The 12802-nt window shown below is 39.3% G+C and overlaps 2 protein-coding genes across 8 annotated transcripts in view; one reads left to right on the top strand and one right to left on the bottom strand.

Moving 5' to 3' along the window:
* gdpd4b (glycerophosphodiester phosphodiesterase domain containing 4b) overlaps nucleotides 1-10124 on the top strand; it is an 18790-nt gene extending 8666 nt beyond the window's left edge. For all 3 annotated transcript variants that reach the window (XM_032534444.1, XM_032534443.1, XM_032534442.1), the window contains 9 exons: nucleotides 2581-2726; nucleotides 3711-3793; nucleotides 4499-4649; nucleotides 4892-5110; nucleotides 5889-6046; nucleotides 6122-6269; nucleotides 6924-7006; nucleotides 7124-7203; nucleotides 9534-10124. In XM_032534444.1, coding sequence (XP_032390335.1) covers nucleotides 2581-2726; nucleotides 3711-3793; nucleotides 4499-4649; nucleotides 4892-5110; nucleotides 5889-6046; nucleotides 6122-6269; nucleotides 6924-7006; nucleotides 7124-7203; nucleotides 9534-9616 — 1151 coding nt within the window. In that variant the 3' untranslated portion in view covers nucleotides 9617-10124. The remainder of the gene's footprint in view (nucleotides 1-2580; nucleotides 2727-3710; nucleotides 3794-4498; nucleotides 4650-4891; nucleotides 5111-5888; nucleotides 6047-6121; nucleotides 6270-6923; nucleotides 7007-7123; nucleotides 7204-9533) is intronic.
* Nucleotides 10125-10993: 869 nt separating this feature from the next.
* myo7ab (myosin VIIAb) overlaps nucleotides 10994-12802 on the bottom strand; it is a 55483-nt gene continuing 53674 nt past the window's right edge. For all 5 annotated transcript variants that reach the window (XM_032534435.1, XM_032534436.1, XM_032534438.1 and 2 more), the window contains one exon: nucleotides 10994-11867. In XM_032534435.1, coding sequence (XP_032390326.1) covers nucleotides 11775-11867 — 93 coding nt within the window. In that variant the 3' untranslated portion in view covers nucleotides 10994-11774. The remainder of the gene's footprint in view (nucleotides 11868-12802) is intronic.

Below are 12802 nucleotides of genomic sequence, written 5' to 3'. Positions count from 1 at the left end.
ACAGAGATGTACTCAGTTACAACCTCCGACCGCTCTGAGTATTCTCTGCCGTTCCCTCTTTTATTTTATTTAGGACGTTCCCTAGTTACAAAGCAGAATGTGCCTAAGGGAGGGGGAGCAATAACTTGCATGACCTTTTTTTGTATAACTTTTCTTGGTATAACAGGCTTGAACTTTAAGTCACCCTAAAACCCCAGAGTGGAGGCGAACTTCCTCTTTTTGCTTGCACTCCTTGAGTGACCTTTGTGCTTCTCCTTTTTCAGTTGCTTATCAGCTTGGTTACAAGGTTCTGTTTTACTGAGTCAGCCGGGTCCTGCTGTTGAGACACTCTGAAACAGATTTCCTGTTTGCAACAAACAAGCAGACACTTCATACAGTTCATGTACTTCATCTTTCATAATAAAATGATTAACATACAGTGGTGTGAAAAAGTGTTTGCCCCCTTTCCTCATTTCTGTTTCCTTTGTATGTTTGTCACACTTATTGTTTCGGAACATCAAACCATTTACCAATAGTCAAGGACAACACAAGTAACACAAAAATGCAATTTGTAAATGAAGGTGTTTATTATTAAAAGGTGGAAAAAAAATCCAAACCATCATGGCCCTGTGTGAAAAGTGATTGCCCCCAAACCTAATAACTGGTTGGGCCACCCTTAGCAGCAACAACTGCAACCAAGTGTTTGCAATAACGTGCAATGAGCTTTACAGCGTCCTGGAGGAATTTTGGCCCACTCATCTTTGCAGAATTGTCCTATTCAGTTACATTAGAGGGTTTTCGAGCATGAACGGCCTTTTTAAGGTCATACCACAACATCTCAATAGGATTCAGGTCAGGACTTTGGCTAGGCCACTCCAAAGTCTTCATTTTGTTTTTCTTCAGCCATTCGGTGGTGGACTTGCTGGTGTTTTTAGGATCATTGTCTGCTGCAGAACCCATTTCATTTCAGCTTGAGTACACAAACAGATGTCGGACATTCTCCTTCAGGATCTCTTGGTAGACAGCAGAATTCATAGTTCCTTTTATCACGGCAAGTCTTCCAGGTCCTGAAACAGCAAAACAGCCCCAGACCATCACACTACCACCACCATATTTTACTGTTGGTATAATGTTCTTTTTATGAAATGCAGTGTTCCTTCTACGCCAGATATACTGGGACACACACCTTCCAAGAGTTCCACTTTGTCTCATCGGTCCACAGAATGTTGTCCCAAAAGTCTTGGGGATCATCAAGATGTGTTTGGAAAATTGAGACGAGCTTTGATGTTTTTGCTCAGCAGTGGTTTTCTCCTTGGACTCTGCCATGCAGGCCATTTTTGCCCAGTCTTTTCCAGATGGTGGAGGCATGAACGCTGACCTTAACTGGCAAGTGAGCTGCAGTTCTTTGGACGTTTTTGTGGGGTCTTGTGACCTCTTGGATGAGTCGTTTCGCGCTCTTGGGTAATTTTGGGCGGCCGCCACTCCTGGGAAGGTTCACCACTGTTCCATGTCTTCGCCATTTGTGAGAATGGCTCTCACGGTGGTTCGCTGGATTCTAAAAGCTTTGGAAATGGCTTTTAACCCTTTCCAGACTGATAGATCTCAATTTCTTTCTTTCTCTTGTTCCTGAATTTCTTTGGGTCTCAGCATGATGTGTAGCTTTTAAGGATCTTCTGGTGGACCTTACGGTGTCAACAGCTCCTGTTTAAGTGATGCCTTGATTGTGAACAGGTGTGGCAATAATCAGGCCTGGGTGGGCTAGAGAATTGAACTCAGTGTTGGACAACCACAGTTATAGTATGTTTAACAAGGGGGCAATCACTTTTTCACACAGGGCCATGATGGTTTGGATTTTTTTTCCCCTTTAAATAATAACACCTTCATTTACAAATTGCATTTTGTTTTTACTTGTGTTGTCCTTGACTATTGTTTAAATTGGTTTGATGTTCCGAAACACTTCAGTGTGACAAACATGCAAAGGAACAGGAAATGAGGAAGGGGGCAAACACTTTTTCACACCACTGTATAGGTTTAGAGTAAATATGAGATAAATGTATATTTATGTACATTTTATTCTGAGAGGGAGGCAGGACTTCAGGAGGGAAGTAGGGAGGGGGTGAAGGGAGCAGGTATTGGGTTTGGAAGTGCTGATGAGTTTTGAGATTTCAGGAGGGATGACTGGGTCAAACTGGGAGAGGAGGCAGTGTGGAGGAGGGGTCAGGTGAGATGGGGAGGAGAGGGGCTGTGGTTGGTGCTGGAGTAGGTACTGGAAGGTCAGACACAGGGGATAGAGATTTATAAATTATGTTGATTTTGTCCGTGAAAATGTGGATGAATGAGTTGCAGAGATCCGGAGTAGAGGAAGGAAGGGTGTTGGTCTGAGGCTTGAGGAGGTTGTTCATTGTGGAGAAGAGGGTTCTGGGGTTTTGGCAGGGGTCGGTGAGGATGTTGGAGAAGGAGACAGACTTAGCAGCAATGAGGGCGTCTTTGTAGGCAGTGAGTTCGTAGGCTTCATGGTGGACTGTAAGTGATGATTTTATGATAAAAAAAAATTATCAAGTAAAGTCACCTTGGAACCAAGAGTCAGGGTTTGTGTTTCAGTAAGGCGAGGCCTGATCATGGGGGTCTACCTGTCCATCCTGTCTGCTCTCTACCTGGTGCCCCTTGGTTTGAAATCTCCTTGTATCAAAGAGGAAGGGACCCTTGGCCCCGCACCAGCCCTCATTGGCCACAGAGGAGCACCCATGGTGAGCAAGAACAGTTACTATCAAGCATTTTGACAGGATGATCCTGGATCAGGAGTCCTTACATCGGACCAGTCCGATGTAAGACCCCAGTCCCCTGAACAGTTTTACGCTGCACGGGTCTCCTGATCCAGTCTGATGTAAGACTCCAGTCCCCTGAACTGAATTATAAGTGCAAAGAAAATGGAAAATGTCAATTTTTGTATTATTTGTTTATTTTTTCCTTCAAGATATTGAATAAACAATAAATGAAAAATTTGATTCCGGTTTAGGGCAGTAACTAAAAATCTTTTTCTTTATGCGAGGCCTTCTTAAATTGCTTGTTTTATCCAACCAATTAAATTAATTTTTATTTATAAACTGTCAAATCACAACAACATTTATCTCATTGCGCTTTTCATAAAGAGCAGGTCTAGACCGTACACTGTGATGTTATTTAGAGAAACCCACCAAGATCAAGCACTAGGCGACAGAGGCAAGGAAAAACTTCCTTTAAGAGGCAGAAACCTCGAGCAGAACCATGGCTTACTATTGAGACGAATCCAGAGAGTATTTGAGCATTTTTGCTTAAAAAAAAACTGATTATGAAATAGTAATTCATTTTTTGCTACAATTAATATTTAATCATATTATTTATATATATATATATATATATATTATATGATTCTGCAAAATCTACATCTTTCACACAAGAAAAATGACCAAAACTCCTTTATCAAAGAGGAAATTTAAAGTCTGGATGAGTGACAAAATCCTATGCAAAGCAGTGTGATACTAAATATTTTGTGGCTCTGTGTTTTGCTCACATCCTTCCTGTCGCAGTTGTTTGGAGCAGTGCTTTCCCCTCTTTAGCTCTGCAAAATCTAAACACTTCAACTGAAAGAGTAACTACAGATACTGACTACAGCTTCAAGTGCCCAACCTACTGCATGAGAATGTACTGATGGTGTCTTGGTTATCATGTATCGTGTTTAACTCCATTTGCAGCTCGCTCCAGAAAACACATTGATGTCATTTGAGAAAGCCGTTGAAGCAGGCAGTGAAGGTCTGGAGACGGATGTCACTATCAGGTCAGTCAGCAGTGAATGTGTACGGTGTATATATGGGGCATTGTAAAAAAAGTCAAATAAAGTGATGTTAGCAGGTGTAATGTTTATCCCTCTTAGTTTAGCGTGTTAGCATGCTTACATTTGCTAATTATCACTGAACACAGTGCATCTGAAGGTGATGGAAATGTTACCAATTTTGCAGGAATTTAGGCATAAACCAAAGAATTAATTTTGACCTGATGTTTGCACAAGATGGCTGTACATCCAATAGTTGTTGAGATATTTCAGTCTGGTCTGAAACGGAGCTTGTCTTGGAAAGCGCATACCAACTTCTTAACTGTACCTTGATGCCACTCGCCATCATTCGCAATTATTTTATTTAATGGTTAATTATTTTAACCATCTGCCTTGCAGTCTGCCATTGGCTTCAGGCAGTTGAGTATATCCAGTAAACTCACGTCTCATTCTCGTAAATTCTTGCTAATCTCAAGTATAAATCGGGGCATTTTTCGCGTAGACAAAATCCATATACTATGCAGACAGAATGCACTACTTATTAAATTTAATGTCATACTTAGCCATTTAAAAAAATGATACTTATTATGATAGTATGTTATGAGATTTCAAACAGATCCTGAGACTTGGTTTATTTTTATACATTAAATATAATGTTAGGATTTCTCTTGGCTACACTGTTGAAATAATTAGTTGTGGTCGTGGTTGTAGCGTTGATGGGGTGCCTTTCCTGATGCATGACCACACCCTGCAACGGACCACCAACGTCCACCAGGTTTTCCCCAACCGAACTGACACCCCGGCTGCCATGTTCACCTGGGCCGAGCTGGAGAGCCTGAACGCAGGGGCCTGGTTCCTCTCTGTGAGTCGCATAACAATAGTAAACGTACTGCAGTACTTTATTATACTGAGTTTATCTTTGTCACTAGCTCTTTTCTCAGACCTGACACCGCTTTTCCAGAGCTATAAAAGACATTACACAACTATTTTCACAGGCTGATCAGTATCCACCCCGTACTACAACACCAGCCGGCAGATGAAGAACATAGTGGCCTGCATGTTATGTCACAGTAATAATTAGATATTGACGGTTGTCCCTTCCAGCACAATCCGTTTGGTACAGCTGGCTTTCTGGGAGCAGAGGAGCGAATGCAGGCAGGAAAGCAGCGTGTCTGCAGCCTGCAAGCCTTCCTCCAGCTGGCAGCTCAGAGAAATCAACTGGTGATCTTTGACCTCTACTATCCACCCAGTGGTCACCCATTTAGAGACTCCTGGATCCAACGCACGCTGGATGTTATCGAGTCCTCCATTCAGTCCTCGCAGGTCCGTATGTCCTCCTTTACTCCAGTTTATGATGCTCCACCAAATGGACAGTCAGCTAAATAATGAAAAAGTGAGAGACATTGTTGGCTTCAGGGGCCTGTACCACAAAGGTTAGCGTGTTGACCTGCAGTCTTTGGGCTCCAGTTTTTGACCCTCTTATGTGTTACCATTACATTAAATTTACATAGCTAAACCTCTGTTCCCCAAGATTCTTCTAACCATCTAGAAGGGTCAGGATAGCTAGACTTGTAGGGCAAAGCTAAGATGGATGAACCATCTAGATATGACCACTTCTTTCATGTGCCAAGCGTGTTCTGTGAGAACATGAATGGCCTTCTCTAGAGACGTTTGGTTTGTCTGTTCTGGGCTCCTGTAGAAACATGGGTGCGCAACATGGTGGACTCTGTGGAAGACGACCCACTCCCTATATGTAGCTATAAAGGGCTCATTTCTGCCAATAAATCACCTATATCCTACACACTAGACCTTTTTTAGGCATTTCAGGCCTTTATTTCAATGGGAATGATGTAGACATGAAAGGGGAGAGAGATGGGCACTGACATGCAGCAAAGGGCCGCAGGTCTGGGTCAAACCCGCTGCCGCTGTGTCGAGTAAACCTCAATACCAACTGAGCTAACAACACTGGCCACAACACTAGACCTTTTAACTACAACCAAGGAGTAGTGAAGTAAATGTCAGCTGCATTAGGTTCAGTTCTGTAAAAAGATGTTTTCACACCAGACTCCATTATAAATTCTGTGTGTGCGTGTTTCACTAGGTGCTGTGGCTGCCGTCAGATCAGCGGGCCTTTGTCAAAAGCATCCATCCCGAGCTCCAGCAGACATCAGGCAGTCGGCTCTCTCTAGAGGAGCTCCAGAGAGACCACATCGTCAAACTCAACCTGCACTACAGCTCCATGTCCACTGAGCTCACCAGGTGTGTGTCTGGGCATGAAAGATGACCCCTGGTATTTTGTGACACATCAGGACTTTTCTCCTCACTTGTGTGCAGGGAGTTGGCTGCAGTGAACATCACCACCAACCTGTATGTGATCAGCCAGCCGTGGCTCTTCTCTCTGGCCTGGTGTACTGGAGTCCAGTCGGTCACCACCGATGCCCCCCAGCTCCTCGGCACCATGCGCTCCCCTCTCTTCCTCATGGTAACATATCAGCTACAAGCCGCACTGTGTACATTTATTCAAGTAAAGTACAAGTACCTTGAATGTCTATTTGAGTTTTTCTGCTTCTTTATACTTCTACTCACTACATCTCAGAGGTTAATACTATACTTTTTATTCCACTAAATTTGTCTGACACCTTTCTTTACTTCTTTAATGAAAGTTTTTCATCCTCTTCCTGGTCCGTCGCCAGATGTGTTCATTTTAAATGTTTGCAATAAACTGAAGGATGAAGTGTTCCTTTGTGTTGAAAAAATTCTTAAGCCAAATAAAGTCTTTACAAAGCCTCTTTGATCAGCCGGAAAACAAGGAAAAGTTGACGTGGTTATCACAGGACAGCGAAGCTACAAATAAATTATGATCTTTATAGAATATGATGAATTGCTGTAGATTAAACTACCCGGTAGATAATGAAGTTGAAATATTAACTTGTTTATCTATCTCGGTTAATGAGGGAATCCTTTAATTAACATGTTATCTTCATGAGGAGAGTTTACACTTTATTATTTTGTATTGTTAGATATCCATACAAAAATGGGGTCTTTTTAGAGAACACTAGTTTTATTTACCTGTACGTGTAAATAATGTCTGCATATTAAACACTGACTTCCCTTTTTACTTCTGTTTGTCTCTCAGAGTCCAGACAAGTATAACCTGATGTGGATTCTCACTGATCTGATGTCCCTCGTGCTGATCACCATCATCTTCATCTTCCACTGGTGAATTACAGAACCACAGTGGACGGCAGTTAGCAGGAGATCCTTACCTGTATGCAATCTGAATAATATGTAGATGTAGATATGATATCGGTCACATCATGTTGTGTTTTCTGACAGGTGGCGAGAGCGAGGACTGGCTTTCTGCTCGGGCAGCAACGTCCCACTGGAAAACGGCACTTATAGCAAGTTCAAAACAGGTGAGCCACTGTAAAGAAATGTGGTGAAAGGTAAAATCAAAGAGGTGAGACTTTTGAAACAGTTTTTTCCACAGACTTTTCCTGACATATTATACTATGACTTTTTTTTTTATAACTTTTTATTACATACTATGACTTTTTAGACTTTTTATGACGTATTATACTATATACTGAAATTTATTTTTGGTACTTTTTATGACAGACTACCAGGGTTTTCCGTAGCACTTTGCAGTTAAGGCAGCCACCTTAGCGAGACACGCCTGCCACCTTGATCACGCGTGAAAAAAAAAAACAGCGATATAGACCGACTATTGTCATAAACGGACATTTCAACCTCTCCATTTAAAAAAAATAACATTGTGCACAGCTTTCAGTGTTCGGTTACAAGTACCCGTGAATATATGCCGTCAAGAGCATGCCAAACCTGTAGATGACAGTGTAACAAGAAGCTCAAGCCCACGTTAGCCAATCAGAACCCTGAAAATAGCAAACCAGCAACAACGGTAATGAATCACTTCCTCGCTCTTAAAAAAAAAAAAGCTGCTTAAACCTCCATTTGTCTCAGTTTACATGCAAACGAAGATTTCCTAAATCTCCACTCTGGCTGGAGTTTTTACAAAGACTCGTTTTCAGAGGCAAATTCTCCGTTTGGATGTAATGTTTGGACATGGAGTGCGGAAAGTGTGTCAGAGCCTCCGGGACGGTGCACTGCGACTCCGTTTCCTGCTTGTCGGTCTGCGTGGCCTTGGGTCCAGACTCTGCATGGTAAAAACACAAGCCTGCAGCCCGCTGGGGGCCAGAAGACTGCTGCCGACGACAAGTGGTTGCAGCCATGAGTGTGGAGTCGTCGAGTGTCACAGGAGTGATTTGCACGGGAAAAATAAAAAAATAATATATATACTATAATATATTTATATTCATTCATATGACTTTTTGACATGCTATACTGACTTTTAAAAAAACTTTTTATGATATACTATACTATGACTTTTTGACATAGTATATGGACTTTAAAAAATACTTTTTATGACATACTATAACTTTTTATACATACTATACGATGATTTTTATGACATAGTATGACTTTTTATGACCTATGACTTTTTATGATCTACTATACTATGCCTTTCTTGACTTTTCACTACATGCTATGACTTTTTGACTTTTTATGACATACTATACTATTACTTTTTTGTGTGTTTTCTATGACATACTATACCATGACTTTTTTTGACATAATATATTATGACTTTTTATGATGTACTATACTATGACCTTTTGACATACTATATTGACTTAAAAAAATGACATACTATACTATGACTTTTTTATGATTTTTTTATGACATACTATGACTTTTTAAAACACTTTTTATGACATAATATACTAAGTCTTTTTTGTATAATTTTTATGACATACTAAACTTTTCTATGACTTTTAAAAAAAAAAGTTTATGAGATACTATACTATGACTTTTTATGACATACTGTACTATGACATTATTTATTTCATGACATACTATACTATGACTTTTTAACTTTTTATAATATACTTTACTAAGACTTTAATGACATACTATGACTTTTTAACTTTTTATGATATACTTTACTAAGACTTTTATGACATTATACTATGACTTTTTTGACTTATGACATACTATTCTATGACTTTCTTGACTTTTCTATGGTATACCTTACTATGATTTTCATGACGTACTGTACAACTTTTTTATGACATGCTATACTATAATTTTTTTTAACCTTTTTATGACATACCATGACTCTTTTATTTATTTGTATGACATTCTATAACTTTTTATGTCATACTTTACTATGACTTTCTTGACTTTTTATGACATACTAAGACATTTTATGACATACTACACTATGACCTTTTTTTTACTTTTTATGACATGACATTTTATGACATACTATGACATTTTTATGACTTTTTAATGACATGCTATTTTTATTACTTTTATGACATACTATGACTTTTAACTGACTTTTTAAAACATTTGTGACATGACTTTGACTTTTTATGACATACTATACTATGACTTTTTTGTGTATTTTCTATGACATACTATTTCATGACTTTTTTATGAAATACTATACTACAACTTTTTTGTGTAACTTTTTACGACATACTATACTATGACTTCTTTTTACTTTTTATGACGTACTATAACTTTTTCATGACTTACCACAGTATACTGTGACTTTTTAAAGACATTCTATACTTTGATTTTTTTTTTGTACATACTGTACTAGTTCTTTTTATGCATTGTATAATCCTTACCTAGTATCTGTTTCTGAACTCTATTACAGAAATGAGTGATATATGGTCAGTCACCAGTGGCAACTCCCAAGCAGAGAAGATGCCCAACCTGGCAACTGTCACTGAGCATTAACAGCTGCCTCTGAGAAGCATACTTCACATCAATAATTAACACATACAGTATGTTTAATTTGTACAGAAACTGAAGTGTAAAAATGACAATTGGTGGTTTTACAGACCTGATGCTTTATAATAAATGTATTTCCATATTGAAGACAAAGAACACTGTCCTTTTTTGCCTTATTTTCACTGTAAACTATATACATGAATGAATACAAAACTGTGAATGAAAACATTCAATAGATACGTATTTATACCATAACATGCAGCGGCGTCAAGACTTTTTTTTTTAGCCATTGAAAAGGACTTACCTTGAACAGGTGAGACTAATATACAATATAAACCAACTCCTGTTGTTTCAGTGCAGCCCATATTTAAGAGAAATAAACCTCTGTGCTCTTTGCAAAATATCATTTATTAATGTCTACATCAAGATATCTGGTCACAGGTCCAAGAATACAGTGGTATGATTAGGACTTCATGCTTAAAAATCAACGCTAATGGTTTGTACATTTAGAAGACACCGGTCACCATCTACAGTCTGTGTATACATGTTCTACAAATAGTCTAACACATAAAGAAGGAAGGGGCGTTTGAACTTTATGGCACACATATGGTATTTTTCATTGCACATGTATGACTTGTTTAAATCCAGATTGCCTCTTTCTTCTTAATGTTTCCAAGTTTGACCACATAAATTGTCAAATTGTCAATTTATCAAATAAAAGAACACAAAACAAGAGCTGAAGGGTTGTGTGTTAAATAATAGGTTTTACAAAAGTGACTATATTTGATGCCGGTTTGGTAAAGTTATAACAATTCTGAGCATAAATAAGGATGCGATGAAAAAATTAAGCTACTTCACAACACAAATTAACAAGTTTTTTGGGAATTTCCAACTGTTTCAGATTTTCATTCACATTTTGTTTCTGTAAATAAAGCCAGTAGCTAGAACGTTTTGTTGTCTTGACACCGATGCCGGTATTTGAGAAAACACAGTGTTTAATTGTATATCTCAAAAAGCCTAAAAATAGTTTACTCATTAAAAGCCCCTTACATCAGACAGCACAGAGATAATAAACGGAGAAAACTGACTGATGATTCAATGACATGCACTACCGTTAAAAAGTTTGTAATCAGCTGTTATATTGATGTTTTTGTTCTTTGTTAAAACAGACACCAGTTTATATTTGAAATAGTTTTGGCCCCAAAAGATGAATGAAATGATTCAAACTTCCATTCAGTCGATGTCCCCACAGTGCTGCATGAAAGGGCAAAATAAATTTGAAAAGTCCAGTTCTTTGTTCCTGCTGCAGTCCACTCAGTGCTTAGATTAAAGAGGTTTAAACTGTGATTTGTCAGTCCTCCGTATGTTCTGACATTCCAATAGTGCTAACCCTAGACTGACCTTCTGTTTGGATTGTGAAGTTTGAAGAAGAGCTTGCCAGTTAATTCCAGCGTGATACAGGCTGCATTATTGTGCAATTGCCACTAGAACAGGAACCTGTTCCTATTTAAATCTGCACACATGATGATGCTAAGCTTCCAGTTTCTTTACCAATGACTGCTGATATCTTCTCTTCATATTCTGCTCATATGTTGCTCAGAGGGATCTTTGTCTCTTTCCCTGTCTGGTTGAACCATTGTACATCGTTTTGTCCTCCATGTACAACACAAACCCTTAATACAAAATAACATATATTTCTAGAGGAGACTTTCAAACTAAAAGCATCAAAGACCATTAAGACATATAGGGTAATGCTCTCAGACATCTGACTGGACCCGATCAAGCGTTTGTGGCAGGAGATTACTAACTTGTGAGTGGTAAATAAGACGGCAGATAAAATGACCAGCAGTTTACAGTGATTATAATGCTGATAGAAAGCCATCCATTTTCCAATTGTTGCGTTACGTGTGTTACTGTGGGAAAAGGTAATTTAAAGGCAATAGGTGAGTTTTTTAAGACAGGGCCGATACATAATAACATAAATGAAAATGTTGGCATTACAGTGTCACAGCTAAACACCAATACACTACATTAATAACCACTTTGTGTAACAATTCACACAGTTTTGTATGAAATAAGAGCTTTTGTTCATGTGTTCACACTGCGTGTGTGAGTGAATGCAGGATTGATTGATTGGTTGCAATCAATGAGTTTCCAGCTCTGCTCACTTGCTGTTGCCCCGGGTAGTTCGCTGTTTGGTCATGGTCGTCAGCATCTGGCTGATGTAAGAGGTCAGGAGGTCGTCCATTTTGTAGCCCTGAAAGGGTTCAAGGTCAAAGGTCACACAAAGTATTATATTGAATTGATATACAGTATATATTAAAATTCATGCTATTTCTCAATATAAATGAAGTTTGAATTTACAAAAACAATGAACCAGTGATGAAAAGTAATTTATTGGTGGAGGGAAAAGCCGACCGTCATAGATAGAGAAGGAGGGGTGGAAGATAATGCAGTAATCATTTAAAGGGTCAAAATGTAATATATTTACTTTAATAAATCCCAAAATGACCACAATGCGTCATCAGATATTAAGGAAACAAGGAAAAAAGTTGAAATACTATCTTTTCTGACAACAATGCTAATGCCGGTATTTTCTCCGTTTGTAATGACGGAGTTTCTGTTTGTGTTTTGGCCTGTGTGTTGTTATCAACTGCCCAGTTTGACAGCCGCCGGGGGCCTGTTGCACGAAACTAGGATAGGGATTAAGCCGGGATATTCAGTTATCCTGATGAATTTAGCTTGCCTTGGTTGCACGAAACCAGATTGAATTAAGCCCAGCCAAGTAACCATGGAGATTTATTCTTTGCGGCTAGCCTGGTCCAGAGCAGGCTAACAGCCAGCTAAGATTATCGGAGTCTCATGTGTCAAATCAGCTGCGGCTCTGATCCAATAAACGTGTTCAACAGTTATTGCGTGTGTCTTCTGCATGTGTTCTGCTTTATTTTATTAACATACATTAGCTACTTGTCACTTTTGTTTTCGCAAGTTTGATTTAAACCCTACTACAGTTGTTTGATGGTTAGAAATGTTGCACTGGCACCCAGATGCGGGATGGGACTTTTCCGGTGGTACTGACTATGTCGAGGCTGCCTGGCGTGCGGCCGCTGCCCGGTGGCTGGTGCCCGGTGGCTGGTGCCCGGTGGCCGGTGGCTGCTGCCTGCCAGCAGACCTGCGAGTCGCGTCAGTGTC

This window comes from Etheostoma spectabile, chromosome 13, assembly GCF_008692095.1.
Source record: "Etheostoma spectabile isolate EspeVRDwgs_2016 chromosome 13, UIUC_Espe_1.0, whole genome shotgun sequence".
Taxonomy (NCBI): Eukaryota; Metazoa; Chordata; class Actinopteri; order Perciformes; family Percidae; genus Etheostoma; species Etheostoma spectabile.
This window is presented reverse-complemented; position numbering and strand designations above follow the sequence as displayed.